The sequence below is a fragment of the Saimiri boliviensis genome, chromosome 13, assembly GCF_048565385.1.
Source record: "Saimiri boliviensis isolate mSaiBol1 chromosome 13, mSaiBol1.pri, whole genome shotgun sequence".
NCBI classification, from domain to species: domain Eukaryota; kingdom Metazoa; phylum Chordata; class Mammalia; order Primates; family Cebidae; genus Saimiri; species Saimiri boliviensis.
The window spans coordinates 92288163-92308614 of NC_133461.1; the positions used below are offsets into that span (position 1 = coordinate 92288163).

A 20452-nucleotide genomic window follows, 5' to 3' on the forward strand; every position below is an offset into this window, starting at 1 on the left:
AACATGAACTTTTTTTTATCCATTTTTCTACAACCTGCTTTTTTCACCCAATGTGTATCTTGTGACTGTTACTATGGTACCACCTCTAGATCTACCATACCCCTTTTCATGGTCACAAACTATTCCATGGGTGTGCCATAATTTATTTAACCATTGTCCTGCTGCTGGAGGTTTTGATTGTTTCTGTTTTTTCACTATTGGAAACATGCGGCAGTGACTACCAGGGATCTTAAGTACATGCAAATGTTAAATTGTTAGGTCCATGCTATTAAATTTTAATAGAAACTTTAAAAAATTATTTTTCAGCTAAGATTTACTTCTAAATGTAATAAGTAATGAGCAGTTTTCTTACAAGTGCTGTATCCCTGAACAATATACACATATTTTTGTAAATTTTAAAAATAATATGCCCTTCTATAATGTATATGTATTATTTTCTATATTTAGGAAATTTATACATATTGATACATGTACTTCTAGTTGATTCACTTTTACTACAGTAAAATATACTACTTTATTAATATTTAATTAAACTGATATAATTTCCATTTTTATTGATATTTGTGTAAAGATTGATAAATGGTCAGTTTATATAGTCCCTATTTATTAAAGACAAAGTTAACAAGCACCTTAGTTTGTTACTCAGATCCTTTTTCTTACTTGGTTTCTCCATTTGATCTGTCCATTTCTAGCTGAGATCTATTCAGGTCTCAGCCATGATTGTGAATTGATAAATTTTCATTGCCATTCTCTAACATTTTTTCCATTATGTTATTTTAAGCTATTTGGTTCATGTGTGTAATATCTTTTTTGGTGAGTTTTTCTTTGTCCCATTTAATGCTTTTGACTCTTAATTCCATATATTTTTGAACATTCAGGGTAATGTTTAACTGTGACTCTTGTAGGGGACATTTTTATGGCTTCTTTAAAAACACAGTAGAAGAGTTGCTGTTTTTCCCTGGAGGAGTTGAAACCTATCCTATGTATTGTGATTGAGAACATGTTTGGACTTATTTTTGCTGTATTATAATGAGCATGTATTACTTCTTTATCACCTGACATTAGATTTGTCCTCTTTCTTATTATTTCTCTCCCCCTCTAGTATTTTAAAAGTTATACATCCTGTTTCTGGTCTTCAATTGGTTACACATACATTTACCCAGTTTTTAATATATGTACAACTGAAATTTGAGGAAAATTCAGTATCAGAAAATTTTTTATTCCAAAAAAGAAAGTTCATTGAACATGTTTTATTACATGGGCCTCCCCACCTCATATTTTTCCAAAACCGACTACAGTACTAGTACTACATAGATATTGGTTTTATAATATTATGTTTTAATTTTGTTATATTTTAATTTTTGAAGAAATCATCATTTAACAATTATAGTAAGCTTACTAAGCTCTATAACCACATTCACTGATTCATTTATTCAGCAAATATTTGAGACCCTGATGCAAGCCAAAAACTCTTCTAGGTACTGTGTAAACAAAAAATTCCTGCCTTTGTGGAATTTATATTGTGGAATGCAGGAGACAAATTTTGGATTTATCAGCATATTTACAGTATTTGAAGGCTAGATGAGATCATCAAGCAGGTAATTGTAAATTTAAAAAAGGAAAAGAGGTCCAAGGATTGGCCCGAGGGCAATATGTAGTTGGGAAGTACCAGCAAAAATACCAAAAGGGATACCCAGAGGGAAAGGAGGAAAAGCAAAAGAGTGAAATCTTAGAAACAGAAAATAAATTATTTCAAGGGGAAATGAGCCACCAACTGTGTCAGATGCTATAAGATGAAAACTGAGAAGTGACCTTTGGATTTGGCAACAAGGAGGTCATTGATGACCTTGACAAACAGTTTTGATGGCATGGTAGAAGAGAGAGCCTTGCTGGAGTAAGATCAAAAGAGAATGAGAGGAAATGTAGACAGCACTCTCCAGTAGCCTTGCTGTAAAGGGAAGGAGAGAAATGGCAGGGAGGAGAGCAAAGGTAGCTAAATAAAGACGTGGGACAGGGCGCTTTCTAAGGTGAGAGGAATAGCAATGTGTGTATGTTGAAGAGAAGTATACAGTGGAAGAGGAAAAAAAAGCCTGACAGGGCTAGGGCAGTATTGCTGAAGCAAAGTCTTTAAATAGGCAGGAAAAGATGAAGTCTACACACAGAACCACTGTGCTATACTGCCTCTGGAGAAAAAGAGTTTCATTTATGTTAACTTTCAGTCAAATAATGAGATAATGGATGTGAAAATATTTATTAAACTTGTGAAGAACCCTATAGTGTAAGATACTATAATAATACAAGTAGAGACTTGAGCAGTTTTTGTGTTTTAAAATATGATACATAATATTTGTATGTATTTATGGGGTGTGATATTTTGATACATGCATACAGTGTGTAATAATCAAATAAAGGTATTTAGGTTATCCATCGCCTTGAACATTTATCATTTCTTTGTGTCAAGAACATTTCAAATCTTCTTTTCTAGCTATTTTGAAATATTTGATGTTTTATTATTAACTATAGTCACCCTACTGTGCTATTGAACTCTAGAATTTATTTCTTCTCTTTTATTATATTTATACTCATTAACCAATCTGTCCTCATTTCCCCAACCCCCACTCAACCCTTTCCATAGTCTGGTAACTATAATTGAACAATTAGAGGCCTTAAAAATCATAAATGGTCAGTTGCTTTATCTAGCAACTTTTAAAAACTTTGATCTCAGCCAGGAAAACACGATTGGCTTGTCTTCAGCTCTATGTATTTCCACACAGACACAATTTACTAAGCATCAAAACATTTCACTTAGAGTACTTTGGGATTTTCCCACACTGGGACTTTGAGGTTTAACCTTTCGACCACCCAGCAAGCAAAGAAAATCCTACATCTTTTATCTTCAAGATGCCTTTAAATAAGCCTGAAGCTCTCTGGGAAAACCAAGTGTAATACTTCCATGAACATCGTTTTTAGCTACTTGAATAGAATCCCGTGCAAGTCCATAAGATTCTTGCTTAGATAATGTCGAGTAGAAACATAAATTTGCAAGATTATTTACTTTTATGTTTTATAAAAATGTTGGTACATTTGCCAACATGAGGTAAATCCTAATACCAGTGCTTAATTTTCTACATGAAATTAATACATTTTAAAATGACTCTTTATTTTTAAATTTTCCAATTTGATTTACTGTAAGACAAATGTGTCTTAAACTAATAAGGATGGGTAATCTAAATAATTTCAGTTAATACAAATTATTTTAATTTTTTCTTCTTTCATCTCATTTCTGTTTCATGGTTGCTAAAATGCAAGGTATTATGCAGTGTAAGGTATTATGCAGTTCAAATAATTGACATAATTGTTTTCAATTGCCTCTTTAGGGTATTATCAGCTAGTAGGCATAAGTTTCTCTAATTGTCAAGTAGTGAATCCTTTATCTGGCATTTAATCTTACCTCCCTGGGAAAACTAGACCTTACCACAGAGTAAATTTTCGAAATGCTGACCTGAAGTAATGTGAGCCTGTGCCTTGGCAGTGAACCTTTGCTTTCTGTTTTTTGTAGGAAGGATAATGATGTACTCTGTTGCCTGAAGGCCCTAGCTTCACTACATTAACAAGTAACATCTAAGTACTGTTGCAAAAGTCTGAGTTTGGAAATTCCAGAGAAGATAATTGTATTGACACAGTATTTTTATTTCTCTTGGACAGATGAGGTAATTTTAAAATGCAACTTTTATCATTTTTTAAGCTTCTCATCTTAGTTTAGAGCATCCACATAGTTACCTAAAAAGAATCATTACTTAATTTTTATGAAGAAATCATGTATATTTTTATTATTTCCACATAAATTCTCATAAATAGCTCACAACTTCTCAGTAAAACAGGAAAAAAAAAAATAGAGCTTTCTAGAGGTAGAAAGAAGACTCCCTAAATGTTTTTAGCAAATGTGAAAAGGGTGTCAAGCAATTACCAAAAAATAATTTCCTAGAAGGTGTAAAGCATAATTTCCTAGAAGGAGTAACATGAAATGGCAAATTTCAGTTATCTTCTAGCTCTCGAGTTCTGTGATTTTGTGTTTCTCCCGTGTGGCCTCACACTTACAAATAAGTCATGTGCCAAATCTGTGGTCTGTGCTTGAGCAGTTTTCTGCAGGAGCTTTGCAAGGTCTTTTTGATGGAAAAAAAATTCCATTTCAGCAAAATTTGCCACATCTAAAAATACTGCAGGGATACCTTATCTTGAACTTTACAATATCTGTATCTTCCTATTCTGTGAAAAATAGGACTATGAAAAGTTTTACATAGCTAGTTAGAATATTCCCATATAAAGCCAAGAAATTATAATATTACATTTAATAGGTGATATTTGACAAAATCATACAGCCATGGTTTCATTATTTTGAAGTTTGATGATTGTATTTTATTTTCAGAATGGATTTCATTATATGAATGAAAGAAATGAAGATGTGAGGATTTAAAACTTAAGTTTATATACATACATGTATTTACAGGGAGTTTCATATTTTGTTTCTGTTACTTAGATTTTAGATTTAGAAGTTTTGGTTATTTTTGTTAGATACTTTGAGTATAGCAATCTGCCACCAAATTTAGGAATAATTCAGTTTTATAATTATAGAGTAAAAATGTTAAGATCATGATCTTGTTAGCTATAGATAGTTGAGTCAGTTTTTGTAAATTAAACCATAGAACAGTAATAGTACTTACTGTTCAGTCTCCCTTAGATAATGTGGGTAGGTTTGTGGAGGCAGAGCAAAAAGGATTTGTTGACACTCAGTATCTCTCAACATTCAAGGACTGAGGACCAGACTCTTTTCTTTTTTTTTTTTTTTTTTTTTTTGAGATGGAGCCTTGCTCTGTCACCAGGCTGGAGTGCAGTTGCTCAATTTCTGCCTCAGCCTCTCAGATAGCTGAGATTACAGGCAGCTGCCAGCATGCCCAGCTAATTTTTGTATTTTTAGTAGATACAGGGTTTCACCATGTTGGCCAGGATGGTCTCCGTCTCCTGACCTCCTGATCTGCCCACCTCAGCCTCCCAAAGGGCTGGGATTACAGGTTTGAGCTTCTGCGCCCAGCCCCAAATATTTTCTTAATCTCACTGCAGTGTTTTGAGAAAAGAGCAGAGTTACAGAAGCATTTTGCCAAATTTGGAGGAACAGAGCCAGGGAGAGAGTACAAATGCAAATAACATTAAATTTCAAGCCGGTTATGGCTATGTCTAAGAATTTAGAAAAAGAGATACAGTCTGCAAAGGATAAAATAAAAAAAAAATTCACTTAGAACTGTCAACCTAAGTGAATCACAGCAGTTTAATGTTTCCTGAAACTGGTGAAGGTGATTTAGAAGTGTTACCTTCCATGAGGCTTTTAAATCTATAGATGTGGTTTGTTTTGAAAGTGAGTCTCTCCAAGTCTTTCCTAAACTTAATTCTAATGTTTTTTGTTTTTAGTCTTTTGTATTCCGTGAGTCCCCAATACTGTCACCCAAAGTTGGTACGACAGAGACTGCAAACTGTTGACCACAATTTCTACTCATTTTCTATAATACTTAGGGTACAGAAGTCCAGCTCTTCTTCATTTTCCATCACTCCTTGCACTTAAGTGTGGCTGTGTGACTAAGTCCTCTTTAGCTAAAGGTGAGCAGAAGTGATTTATACCACTTCCAGGACTGGCTTATAAAAGCTTCTCACATGAACTTCTTTCATACTTTATTTCCCTCTCCCTTGGTTCATAATGACAGTCATCATCTCCCTGGGTCTCTGAATGGCTATGTAAAGCAGAGCTCCTTGATCCCACTCCCAACACCAGTCCTAGTGTGTTCTCTCTGGACTCTTATGTGAGAAAGAAAGAAACACACTTGTGTTGTGTTGGAGCCATTACATTTGAGGAAGTTAGCCTACTTGTCTAATACAGTAGAGAAGCGATTAATTAGTAAAGGTCTTTATCATTGAGAAGGGAGATTATTATTTTTGGATAAAGGTGAATTAACTGTCAGCTAGACATGTCTCTTAAGTTCTCCTAGTGTGGAAGTTCACCTAACTGCCTGCCTGTAGGTTCAACCTCATCACACACACTATAAGACATGCAGAATATAAGGAACTTTAGATTGATAACTAATTGGCCACTTGGACATTATTAATGTAGCTGATGGATCCCTGTGACTTAGCCCCAGTCTTATATTCCAATCCCCTGTTTCGGATTCTTACTTTAGAAGGTCACTTAAAAGATCCCAGTGACCTTATGCCAGTTCCCCAAGGACTACATTGCTTCTTACTGAATCCAGGCTCTTCTTATCTACTTCTCTCTTCTTTGAATAGTGGACTTCAGTTCATTTGCCTGCTGCTTGAACCTCCTCTGTTCTTGGCTGAGGTCCACAGTCTGGATCTTGAACTTGGTTTAGGATTGTGCCAAATGAATCATACGCTGCATCTCCCATACCTTTCCTGTCTGGCTTCTTGTTCCCTCCACTGCTGCCCATTCCTGAAGCCTTCCAACTAGGGTGCTTTCTTGCAGTCTTACACATTTGAGCCTCTTCCAAGTTACATTTATGTTTTTCTTTTTCTCCAACATAACCAATTGCCTTCTCTTACATTAGAACCCCCAGTATTAATTCACATTTGAAAAGCTGTATTCTCCCTTTTTTGCCTTCCCTAATGTGTATATGGATAAAATTATCACCAGATATACTGTCTGTTGGCTCCTGTTATTCCTCTAGTCAAACTTAGAAGAATTTGTGAATTTTATGAATCCTTTTAAGAAAGATATTATGAAACCAGAAATTACTCTTTGTTCTAGAAAATAATTGATCATGTGTAACAGAAAGAAGCCAACTGAAGTATTATGCAGCTCCTAGCAAGGTAGTAACTAGCAAGGTAGTTACTTTAAAATTTTAAGGTGCCAGACACAGCGGCTCAACATATCTCAGCACTTTGGGAGATTGTGGCAGGAGCCTGCTTGCACTTGAGAGTTCGAGACCAGCCTGGGTATCACGGTGAAACCCTGTCTCTTCAAAAAATAGAAAAAATTAGCCAGGCGTAGTGGTGCATGGCGGCCTGCATCTGTGGTCCCAGCTATTTGGGAGGCTGAGTTGGGAGGATCCCTTGAGCCCAGGAGGTAAAGGTTGCAATAAGCCATGATTGCGCCACTATACTCCAGCCTGGGTGACAGAGCAAGACCCTGTATCAAAAAAAAAAAAAAAAAAAAAAAAAAAAGCACAGATACTTCTTGTAAAATCTAAATATGAAAAAAAAAAAAAAAACCACAGTTTTTATGTGTTGCAATTACTTTGGAGGGGTGCCTGAGAATTGAGTATTCCAAACTTCAAGATCTAGTCCACAGTTGCTTTTGCCTGCATCTCTGCTTAAGAGGTACATTTTAACCAGACTTTTTACTCTATTAAAATAATAAGCAATAAAAGTGAAAACAAACCCCATATGCCTTCTTATTGCATTAGCTAAACTTAAAACAGTAACCAACATTAAAGATGATATATTTGAATAACTTTTAAAAGATAGATTTCTATGTTATAATGTGATGTTTTTCTCACCAAAGCTTTAGATTCTCTTTTAATGTTTCAGACTAAGGGCCTACTTTGGAATCAGAAAAGTTTCTTCTGGTTGTCCTTAACTGCTCTCTGGCCAAGACTCAATATCCCTTTGGTTGCTTATTACCCAGTTCCCAATTATCTTTTCAGCCACAAGCATCCATTTATTCACAAAGCAACCATGTACTGAGCCTCTTACATGTGTTAGGTACTGTGGTATCCATTGAGGCTATAAAAGCAAGAACTTACAGCTCAAGGGATTCATGATTGAATGGAAGAGACAAATACATAAACAGATAATTGCAACCTGGTGTGAATGGAGGAAAGGAGTATAAGTGATATAATAGGGATATGTAAAGGAAATTGCTAAGATTTATCCAGATACTGTGTTGGCTCTCAGGGAAGCTGTGTGGTCAGAGTATAAGGTGTGCTATCACAAGGGATGTGATTCATTATGATAGATGAGGAGGAGTAGCTTATACAGTAGAGAGGGTATGGTAGCAGTTTTCTGTCAGGTGGCTTTCCTTAGAGTCTGAGTAAAAGAATCACGTGTTCCATTTGATATGGAACACCATGGATTCATTTCCTTGGCAATAACTGGAAAGGTTTTGGGCTCATCGCCAAAGAAATTGCAAAGCTAAGCAGGGAACTGAAGTAGATCTAAAATATTACTGGAGCTGGCCATAGCAGAGACCATTACAGTTTCCGGAGTTTATCCTAAGCTCAGATGGAAATTAGACTCATTCTTGTTTCTGTCAACAGGTTCAGCCTAGACTTTGGCTAATACTAGCTTAGTTGATTTTATGAAGTTCTATCAGTAAATAACCACTGAATGTGTTGATAACTAGCCAAGCTCTAAACAGACAGAGTTTAGAAAGAAGCATTAAGGAGATCTGGTAGGAAGCAGCCTAACCCAAGTGCTGTTGTGGGTAGGTAAGCATGTACTGCAGTTCCAGAGGGAAACTGTGAAGTAGGAGGACATCTCAGGCACAGGTTAACAGGAACCCAGCTATGGATATTGGGAAGTCAGCAATGGATTGGTTCTAAGGATAAGGAGCAAATCAGGAGCTCAGTTCTTGTTTCCAGAATATAACAGGCAACACCCAGATCTCTGGCCTGAGAATATGTGGTTACCTCCAACCTGGAACAGGTTTGGTTCCAAAACTCATATGAAAACAGGAATTCAATGTTTAAACAATATTAATTATATTCAATAAGAATTTTTAATTACAGCAAATTTTTAACGTTGATAATCAGCTATAACTTATGATTAACAAGCTAGAATAAGATAACCTCCATGAATGGGTTTGCTGCTTATTGCCTAAGAAAAACTTATGTTCCATTATTTCTGTATTTAAGAGCTTCTTCAATAGGTGTGCTGCTGACACTAAAATAAACTCCAAAGAAAGTCATGCAGAGAAAAGATTTCACCTGATGGAACATAGCCTCCATCTCTAAAAGAGAAAGAAGAAAGAAAAAGAGGCATCTCCAGGAAAGATGGAACATGGAAATTTTGTTTTGTGTGTTTACTTTGGGGAGATTATTTCTTAGAATCTAAGCTAGTTAAGTCTTCAGCTCCATCTTTGCTTCTCCTATCATTCAGTATCTCAGAAAGGCTGTGTTTGTCTTTGTAGCCTTTATAATCTTAAGGGTTTTCTCTTTAAATCTTAAGTTTAAAGATTGTCACTTCCCAAATACATGTTTTTTAGTTTGACTGTCATCTATTGAAATTAGATTGACTGTAATCTATAGAAATTAAGAATTTTTCTTATATAAATCCTTTCTTCTATGTTCCTTTCAGTCTTTTCCCTACCAATTCACAAATGGTCTCCTCATATGTTTCCAAGTATGTAATACATAATTGATGGTAATGATTTTCAGTTTAGCAATTAATGTTTTAACAACTGAATTTATATAATTCGGATTTTCCTGGCTTACACGTTAGCTTTCCCTACTGACTTTTCTTTCTTTCTTTCTTTCTTTCTTTTTCTCCCTGAGAAAAAGTTTTGCTCTTGTTGCCTAGGCTGGAGTACAATGGCATCATCTCAGCTCACTGCAACCTGCGCCTCCCAGGTTCAAGTGATTCTCCTGCCTCAGCTTCCTAAGCAGCTGAGATTACTGGCGCCCACCACCATGCCTGGCTAATTTTTTTGTATTTTTAGTAGAGGTGGAGTTTCACCATGTTGGCCAAGCTGGATTTGAACTCCTGACCTCAGGTGATCATGCACCTCAGCCTCCTAAAGTGCCATATTGACCTTTGACATATTATACTTATTGATGAGGTTTTTTACTACATTGGCAATTTGTGATGCCAAAAGTATAATTTACTGAAATAGTACATAGTAATGAAAGATGTTTTGGTTGATTTTAGGATTTTTAAATTAGTAATTAACCTTTAAAAGATATATTGGTCTAAGTAAGCAAAAAAGGTATTTAAAATGAAATAGATCAGCCAATGAAACCTATTCCTAGTAATCTAAGGATGCACTCCTGATCACAGAACCACAGATTCATTGTGCTCCAGTGAAATGGCTATATTTATTTTTTAGAAGGTCCAGAACATTAACATGTTACAAGATCATTGTCATTTGTAAGCAACCAAGACTCACAAGAGGTTTAATAAACTGGTTTGATGTCATGTTCCACCTTTATTATTGTTGGGTTTTTTTTTTTCCTTGACTGTTCATAATAGTGATGTTAAAACTTTAAAGAGTTTGGGATTTTTTGAACTTTGGAAAATTCAGAAACAAAGCTAACTCTCTTAAAGGTCTGAGTTCCTTGTGACACTTTGATAGTCTGCTGGCCAGCTGCCACCTCTTTCTCAGAGGTTCCAGTAGATCAGGTATGTTCAGCAGAACTTTATGGACTGCTGCAAGTCAGCCTCCTATGCACTCTGAAGTTTAGCTTGGTCAGAACTGTATCACAGTAACAAATGATAAATTATTCATCTTATGCCATTAGAGCATTCTCTAAGTGAACAGTCTATTGATAAACTCCAGAGAAGAAAGCAGATGGATTCTCCAAGTGTTTGAAAGTAGTTAGGTGTATGTAGGCAGAATATGATTAAACTAAGCTTATTTATTTGTTTTTCTCCAAAAAGAGTTTTAGTTTATGTTGGTAATCTTCCAGTTGACTAATTGTTTTACAGTAATTCATTTGTATGTAGTAGACACACAACAAATACCTGTTGAATGAGTAAATGAATTTCCATTAAGTCATTTGTTGATGTTAAATATTCATCTTAGAAACTATACAGGTTTAAAAGATAATGAAAATAATAGAGTTTTGTCCAATATAGTTTCAGTTTTTGTTTGGGGATTTCTATTTATGCTTTTACTCACCCAACACATTTTAAATGTTTGTTTGAGGGCTAATATTTATGTTTTTATTCTGGTAAAAAGGTGAAGAAGCAAGAGGACCAAATGATCTCTAAGGACCATTCTAACTCTAAACTCATTTTCAGAGAACAAACGAGACCAGATGAATACTGATATAAGGTAGACGATAATTATCAAAACTAACAGCAGACATTGCTTTTATTGGCAATTCATTGGAAGCATTCTCTTCAAAACATATAAAAAGTCAAGAGTGCTTAATATTACTGATAATATTTAACATTATTTTAATAGACCTACACCTCTAGCAATTAAGGCAATGAAAATGAGATATAAATATTGAAAAGGAGAAGCTACAACTGTCGCCATTTTGAAAGAATTTGTGATTATCCACTTAGAAAATCAGAGAAAAAAAGTTAGGAGTAGTGAAGGAATTTAATAAGATAGTTGGATATGAAGCAAATGTACTAAAGTTAATAGCCTTCCCACACATAAGAGATAACCAATTGAAAATGTGATAGAAATAAAAGGTCTCATTCCCTGTTCAAATTACACAAACTATGAAATGCTTAGGAGTAACTCTACCAAAAAATTTTTTAAATTTATGTGAAGAAAACTACAAAATTTTATTGAAAGACATAGGTGAGGACTTGAATAAGTAGACATCTGTGTTCCTAGGTTGGAAAATTCAATATTGTGAGACTATCAATTATCCCAAAATTTAGTATCATCTCAAACAAAATACCAGTAGGATTTTAAAAATAAAACTTGATACACTGATTTCTAAATTACATGTCAGTCATCACAAAAATTTTTTAAAAGATTGACAATGGCCAGGCACAGTGGCTCACACCTGTAATCCCAGCACTTTGGGAGGCTGAGGCAGGTGAATCATGAGATCAAGAGATTGAGACCATCCTGGCCAACACGGTGAAACTCTACTAAAAATACAAAAACTAGCTGGGCGTGGTGACGCACCTGTGGTCCCACCTACTTGGGAGGCTGAGGCAGGAGAATCACTTAAAACTGGAGTTGGGGGGTGCGGAGGTTGCAGTGAGCCAAGATTATGCCACTGCACTCCATCCTGGAGACAGAGCGACTCTCCGTCTCAACAAAAAAGATTGACAGGTACAGTCTTGTTTTACTTAATGTCAAAACATATTCAAAAGATATAGTCATTAAAACAATATGGTATTTGAGTAGGAAGAAACAAATAAGTCAGTAGAAGAGAATAGAGAACTTAAAAACCAACCCAAGTATTGGTTTTCTGTCCTGCTCTCCATCCCATCTCATTCTCCAATCAGATGAGCTGAGTTCTCCTAGTTGAGGATAAGTAGACTATTCTGTGATCAGACCAGTTTACTGGGTTATCATGGGGAAATTGTTATTTATTATTATTTTTTTTTTGAGACAAGTCTTGCTGTGTCACCCAGACTGGAGTGCAGTGGCATGATCTCGACCCACTGCAGCCTCTGCCTTACAGGTTTCAAGTGATTTTCCCACCTCAGCCTCCCAGGTAGCTGGGATTACAGGCATGTGCCACCACACCCAGCCAATTTTTGTATTTGTAGTAGAGATGATGTTTCACCATGTTGGCCAGGCTGGTCTTGAACTCCTGACCTCAAGTGATCCTCTTGCCTTGGCCTCCCAAAGTGCTGTGATTACAAAGGCATGAGCCACTGCACCTGGCCGTTACATACTTTTTACCAGTCCCTTTTTCATCTGAGCAGTCTTAATGTGTTTTATTATACTGTGTGCTTCATTATACTAAATTGAGCAGAGACAATGGAGGAAGCAATGAGTTGGCCATACTAGGAAGCTCCTTTAAGCACCAGGCCTCTGGTTATCTCTTTTATACATAATCTTTCTTTTTAGGAGATATATATATATATATTTGCCTGAGGCACAAACCCTTTCCAAACTCCTTCCTGATCTTCTTTTAAAGTGGTGCTAAATAGAAATGTAGGCACCCACTTAATACCATTATCAAACCCCCACCTAATACCATTGCTAAGACAACAGGAGTGGATTCATACAGTGGAGTTTTAATGACAACCTTCAACTCTGCTTGGTGAGATGTCTTCTCATACCCTTACTCAGGGCGTTAAAGAATGCAATCTTTTCTATAGTTCTGCTTATTTTCTCTCACTTCGACATAGGATGGATTAGAAGTAACAATCACAGGCCATTACTATAAAACTGTAGGGAAGTAATAATGAGTTCCTGAACAAAGGTGGTGGCAGTGGTTTTGATGTGTGAAACTAAGAGGACTACAGGCTTTGTTAATTGCTTGTTAGGAGAGGTAAAGGAGGAGAAGGGGTTTCAGCATTAGCTTATATGGAAGGTGGATCATATTCCCAGCTGCAGTGGTCAGGCAGGTTTGGTAAGCTGGGGCATTGATAGACTATGCTTAAGGACAGAAAGTTTGATGAGAAAACAGGCATCTCAGGAGCAGTAGTGGTAACACCAGGTAGAGACAGAAGCCACAGATCAAGTCTGGATTAGGTCAGAGCAAATACAGATGTTATAGGGAGAAACTTGGGGTGCAGAATGTTAGACCAAGGCATGCTTCAGATCATGGTGCATAAACAGTGGGAGCTCCAGGCTGAGTGGCCCTCCATGAAATTCACTGATGAGAAATCATGGTTGACTGATGTCACCTAGGCCCAGGGAAATGGCCTAGCAAGAAAAAGGCAGAAAAGTCAACTCTAGTTAACAGATAAGATTGGTTTCCCACCTTGAGAGGAAGAAGAAATCCCTGGAATATGTGTGTACAAGGAGACTAACATGGTAATCTGATCCCCGAGGATTATTCAGGGAGATTATTGCTCATTTTTCCCAGTGAGTTGTTCAGTATTTCATGCCTTACCCACAGCAGAGCCAAAACAATTTCCCAGTACCAGTGGATACCTGAGCAATTGTTATCAATATATACTGCTGAGCCAACTTGTCTTTGGTACGAGGCTGCTTTATCTTTCTAAAGCACCATTTTCTTTGAGTCATTGCTCCACTTCAGCAACTCCTAAGACGATTTGTTTACTGTCAAATTCAGCTCCAGGGCTTTAGTCTGGCATTCAGAAATCATTAGCTTGCCATACTTTTACCACGCTTGTTCCATTAATGTGAATCCTCTGCTCAGGAAGATTATGACCGTCTTTCAAATATGCTGTAGAAACCCCAAATGTTCATATCTTTTCTGGCATTAAAATTTGTAATTTTTCCTGAAACCTTTTTAAGCTCACCCTCTACTGCCTTTCTTCTGTTTGCTTGCATTTAACCCATTCCCTTTCTCTGTGCCTTTTGTCTCTCCAGCTAGCATTCTGTCTTTCCATATAGATTGGTATTCATTCCTTAAAGACAGACACCACGAATTCCATTTCTTACACCGTTAAAAGTGGGGAGCGAAACTTTTTTTCAGTTTTTATTTAACTGCTACTATAATGTTTTGAGAAGTCTTAGTCTTCACAGTGATGAAAAAGATTAATCATTTGCCTGGCTTTTCATTTAATAAGGTGTAACTTAGAAATAAAGTAGTATTCTTGCTAAAAGTTTCTATGGATTGTTTTTGCTATGGCTTCTCAAAGTAATAAATATTTAAATAGTTTTTTCCTTATATGAAATAATTTTTATGAAATAAGTGAAAATATAATTTGTGTATTATTGATAATCATGTAAATTGCTATAAACTCCCGAAGACAGTTTGACTAAAAGGTCTTCTTTGACCGATCAGTTTCACTCCTTAGGATTAAGGGAGGCTAGGCAGGAGAACTGAACTCAGGAGGCAGAGGTTGCAGTGAGCTGAGATCTTGCCACTGCGCTCCAGTCTGGGTGACAGTGTGAGACTGTCTCAAAAAAAAAAAAATGTATCCTGTGGAACTGTTTATGGATATTTCTAGATATTTTCAGGGTTCAGCATTGTACCATTGTTTTGTAATAGCAAAAGATTAGAACTTAACTGAATAACCACGTGGAATTGTTTATGTTTTACTATAAACATTTACTATGAAATATTATACAGTTAACAAAAATGGTCTTCTACAAGAATAGTGACATAGGAAAATAGTCCTGAAGTTTTAAAGTAAAAAACCAGATTACTGAACAATATATATGATATAATCCCATTTTCTTTGCCAAAAGAAAGCAAAAACAATTATATTACAAACTTTTAAAGTCTGTCTTCCAATTTTATACAGTAACTACTAGAATATTTAGTGACATAGAAAAATGGCCCTGATAATTGATAAGTGAAAAATACGAACAGCATGTGTGGTAAAATCGCACTTTTTGCCAAAAATAAAATTATACTTTAACAAATTTTTAAAAATTCTGTCTTTTAAGTTGGCCATGCATTACTCCTGTAATCAGGAAAATAAATTGTTTTATTTAAAAAATTAATTTGCTCTGGTTACTTCAAGGAAAAAATAACAGTGGAAAATTATCTATAAAGAAAGGTCTTGAAATTGAAGGATAAGAGACCCCTCCCCCCACATACTAACACACTTTCTAATTCTATTAATTTTCAGCAAACTTTAATTCTAGGTAAAATTCAGACCAGTGATGGTCACTATCCTTTAGTGATCTAGAATTAGCAATTTCACTTTGAATCTAAATATGACCACTAAATGGTTTCCTTAGTGGTAATTATAAGTGGCCTATTGGGGTTTTACTTTCTTCTTTTAGAAAAATAATGGCTGTTGTGAATAGACTTGTAATTAAATACATTAGCCTGTAAGAGTGCATAGTAGACATTCAGCAGGTGCTGGTGTTCCTTCTAAAGGTACCATTGGCTCCATAATTAAATGCTCTCTAAGACTGAAGCTTAAGAAATAAACCAAAAAAAACACAAATCACTTCTTCAAAGTGCCAGTTTAAAATCCTTAAGCTCTTAATGATACTTATTATAGGATCTTTTGAATATTTTATGTATGTGAATAATTAATAAAGTGATTAATATTTTTCAGAAGATGATATTCTCACCCTTCTTCATTTACTCTGTTAATTCACTTTCAAAATAATTGAAAGTATTTTCTAGAATGAGGTATTAATTCACCTGATCCAAATTTATTTGCTTTCTCAACTTTAGGTTGCTATTGGCAGAACAGACACTGAAGACTTAGACCTTTATGCCACATCTCGGGAGAAGCGATTTCGTTTATTTGCTTCTGTAGAATGTGAAGGGCAGTTATTCATGACTCCATATGATTTTATTTTGGCTGTTACAACAGATGAGCCCAAGTGTGAGTATACTTTTGAAATTATCTTAATAATTTTATAATTTTTTTAATCTCTAACTTGTATGGAGCAGTATGTTTTTTTAGAAGAACTGAATAATGTGGTATTTCACATAGTATTGTGCTATTCAATGTTATCAAACTAGTATTTCTTACAAACTCTTACCTCTCTTCTCTTTTCAGAAACTTTCAATTGCTCTATCTTTCTCAGCATAACATCACCTTACTTTTGATAATCTTTATAAAAGACTCATATTCTGCCTATTCATTCTTATATCAAACCTGAACAGAGTAATTCAGAGAACTGGCTTTGAGGTTAACCCTGGGCAAGAATTCTACCTGTATCTCTTCTAAATTTGTCATAGCTCCTGTAGTATTAATATATTAATAGTTTAACTGTTTCTCACCTTTTCATATATTAGACCAATGGTTCTCAAACATTTTGGCAGTATGTACATTCTTACAAATCTCTTAATATCTAACTTAACAGAAGACAGCTGTATTTTCACATGTGCTTTTTTATTTGATGTGTTACAATATGTTGTTTTCCATTAAGTATATGAAGAAAAGCTATCTCACAGATATAGGTAGTAAAAAAAAATACTTTAATAGCCTTTTTAGATAATTATGGATACTCTCCTTTGATACTGTATCACAATTGGCTAGTGATAGTTTAAGCTTCAAAAGCCTCTACAGATGGTGGTAAAAGAGTAATGAGGACTAAGGGTTTCTGGCTGGCTTACCTGGATGGATGGCAGTAGGGACCAGGTTTGAGGAGAAAAATCACAGTTTCAATTTTGGTCATGATCTATTTGAGACACCTTGGATATGTAAAAGGATGCAGTAGGATTTTTTTTTTAAATAATTCATTTCAGTTAACTGAAAGATAACTCAATAAAAATCAGTATACCAAATAATCATTTGTGTGACCCATATGTGCTTGAAACTATCACACAAATACTTTAACTTAGACTAAAACAATTAGAGCCATTTTTTTCTCCAGAGTCAGCAATATGGCAAAAATGAACCTTAAAATAAATCCTTAATAACTTGGCATATTGGCTACTTGACAGATTAGCTTTTAATTAATTTTTGATTCTTGGGATTATTTCCACTGGATATCAAGGGAGAGATACAGGTATGTATTTAGGATTCATCTTTGCATGATTACTAACTAATACAATATATATGAATGACATTGCATAGGAAAGCTGTATAGGATGAGAATACAGACAACCAAAGACTAGGCCTTGAGGAATTTCTGTTCTTTAAAAGATGAATGGACAAAGGGCTTTGAAAGAATGAGCTTCAAAAGGAGAGATAGGAGTGGCCAGAGACATAGGAAGAAAATCATAAGGGTATGTATTCACAGAAGCCAAGTAAAATAGCCAGAATTGCCAATTGAGTAGAATGCTACTGAGAATTCAAGTTAATTGAGGATGGGAAAATGCCCACTAGATTTAGTAACATGAAGGCTACTGATGGTTTTCTAAAATGATGTTTCAGTGGAGTCATTAGGGCAATTGCAGGAGTGAGTAGCAGATGAAGAAATGAAGACGATGAGTGTAAAGGACTCTTAAAATATTTAGTTGCAAAAGAGGAACCGAAAGGTGGCTGGAATGGAATTTGAAGGAGACACTTTTGATCATGCAAGATTTTAAATTAAAAGAAAAAATTAACCAGAAACTATGAGGGTAGCATCTAAAGAAATGGAAACTACATAAGCAAAAACATGAAATCAAGACAGTATATGGTATAGTCATATAGCCACTTAAGGAATATGTAGGATTATATAGTGATAGGAAAGGTCAAAAATTAAGTGGTGTCCTTTTTTTTCTTTTAAAAATTTGAAGGCTAGGATAAGGATTATATCCCTTATATTTAATCAATTTGATCCAACATAGATTCTTTATTACTGAATTAGTGTAGATGTAATACTAATTTATTAATAAATATAAATAATCTATGTTGTACCAACTCAATTAAATAAAAACATACAGAATATCTATACATCTACTTCGGTATTAAGGGCCTTTTCTGTGTGCTACGGGGGATACAAAGTCTGTGCACTCAGGAAACTTACAATATTATGAGAGGACATAAGATATGGAAACAACCAGCTCCAAGGTAGAATATGGTTATCTGGCACATGATAGGTATACAATAAATATGTCTTGAAGGAAGGAATTTCTTAGATGCTAAATGGTATTTTATATCCAATTCTATAATTTTTTCAAACATATTTGAAAGCTATTCTTTAAATGATACTTGATAATCTATAATTTTTTTTTGAGTCAGGGTTTTGCTCTGTCTCCCAGTCTGGAGTGCTGTGATGTGTTCACAACTCCCTGCAGCCTCAACCTCCCAGGCTCAAGTGATCCTCCCACCTCAGCCTCCCAAGTGGCTGGGACTACAGGCACACACCACCATGCCACCAGCTAATTTTTAAATCGTTTCATGGAGACAGGGTTTTGCTGTGTTGCCCAGGCTTGTCTTGAACTCCTGGGCTCAAGCAGTCCACCCACCTTAGCCTCTGAAAGTGCTGGGATTACAGACATGAGCCACTGTGCCTGGCCTCAATTTCATGTTTTGAAAACTTGTACTTCATTATTTTCTAGAATTTTTTTCTTCACAAAACATTCACTGGAATCACACTGTTGGACTTTGCTTTTTGGAAATAACTTTTATGGTGATTCTTCTGATAGGTATTTGAAAACCATAAATTAAGAGTAAAAAACTGGTTTCATATTATAAAAAATGTATTCAGGATATTTTACAACCACAACCTCACTTAATTTCTAAGCACCACTTTTCAAACATAATTAAGAACAATCACATAAGATAAAGATATTCATAAAACCTGTTTTGAAAGTTGGGGTTTTAGAAAAGAAAAAGAATAGAAAAATATTTCATGGAGTGAGTATTAAATCAGATACATTAAAAATGTGGTGTACTGAAATTTGATTTGTGTTTAATCCTGGGCACTTACTGGCTTTGAAAACTTGGTTATTTCATCTTCTGTTTCTTCATTTATAAAAATAATAGCCTCATGATTTTTTTGAAGATATAATTAATTAATTTTGCTTAGTATAGTATGTGATACACAGTAAACATTTAATATTGTTGTGTCATTATCATCATCATCATCATTTGAATTCATAGCCATGATTTTTTTTTCCCAAGACAGAGTCAAGCTCTGTCACCCAGGCTGGAGCACAATGGCCTGATCTCGGCTCTCTGCAACCTCCTTCTTCTGGGTTCAAGCAGTTCTCCCGCCTCAGCCTCCCAAGTAGCTGGGATTACAGGCACCTGCCGTCATGGCTGGTTAGTTTTTGTATTTTTGTAGAGACAGGATTTCACCATATTGGCCAGGCTGGTCTCAAACTCCTGACCTCAGATGATCTACCAGCTTCAGCCACCCAAAGTGCTGGGATTATAGGTGTGAGCCATCACACCCAGCCCATAGCCATGATAATTTCTAAGCAAATATTTATACAACATTCATTTTTTTTCCCTGGTTAAAATCATAGTCATGATTTTTAAAAGTCTTTGATATCATTTTATGGTAACATTCAACAGGGAAAAGATGGTGTATGCTGTGTAAATATTTGCTTTAAAGTTATAGATCAAATAAATGTTGAGATATCTGATTGTTGATTATAATTTTGCATTACAATCTTGTTTTGCTTACTTAACTAGAACCTAAATGATGACTTTCTTTTCTAGAACTAAAATCAGTAATTATTTTCCAACATAACATCAAGAATTATTTTAATTTAGATTTTTAAACATTTATTATTAAATTTTTCAGACATACAGAAATATATTTAAAATATAATGGACATCAACCTACAGCTTAAGAAATAATATTTCCAATGGAATTGAAGTCCTTCTCTACCTAAGTTATATTTATATATGCAGTAACTTCATATGAAATAAGGAATTTAGAAAGTCAGAAAATCCTTTGAAGAACAATCTTGATGGCTCTTTAGTCTTTATTTAAAAAGCTAATAATACTGAACATGGTGACATTTCCGGCAGAATGAATATGGCTTTTGTGAATAATTTACCATGGAAATCTCATAAACCCTACAAAACTCAAGAGTACCTCTAACTTCCTTTTTAGATTAATATCTTAGCATTGCATAAGAGCATGTGCATGTACTTTTCTGCCATTTATTTTTCTTCTTACTGCTATATTTTAAGAGCAACAGAATAATAAATATTATTTGTATTGTTCTAGTCTTTGTTAAAAGGGAAGTGTCTCTGCAAAATGAACGTAGATAGTATCATAGTTAAGGTTACATGCTAAATTCTAATGTGTAGACCT

General features: G+C 35.1%; 1 protein-coding gene across 4 annotated transcripts in view; it reads left to right on the forward strand.

The window, feature by feature from the left end:
* MICU3 (mitochondrial calcium uptake family member 3) overlaps positions 1–20452 on the forward strand; it is a 94945-nt gene that overhangs the window by 21036 nt on the left and 53457 nt on the right. For all 4 annotated transcript variants that reach the window (XM_003935556.4, XM_074383960.1, XM_074383961.1 and 1 more), the window contains exon 2: positions 15975–16128. In XM_003935556.4, the coding sequence (XP_003935605.1) occupies positions 15975–16128 (154 nt within the window). The remainder of the gene's footprint in view (positions 1–15974; positions 16129–20452) is intronic.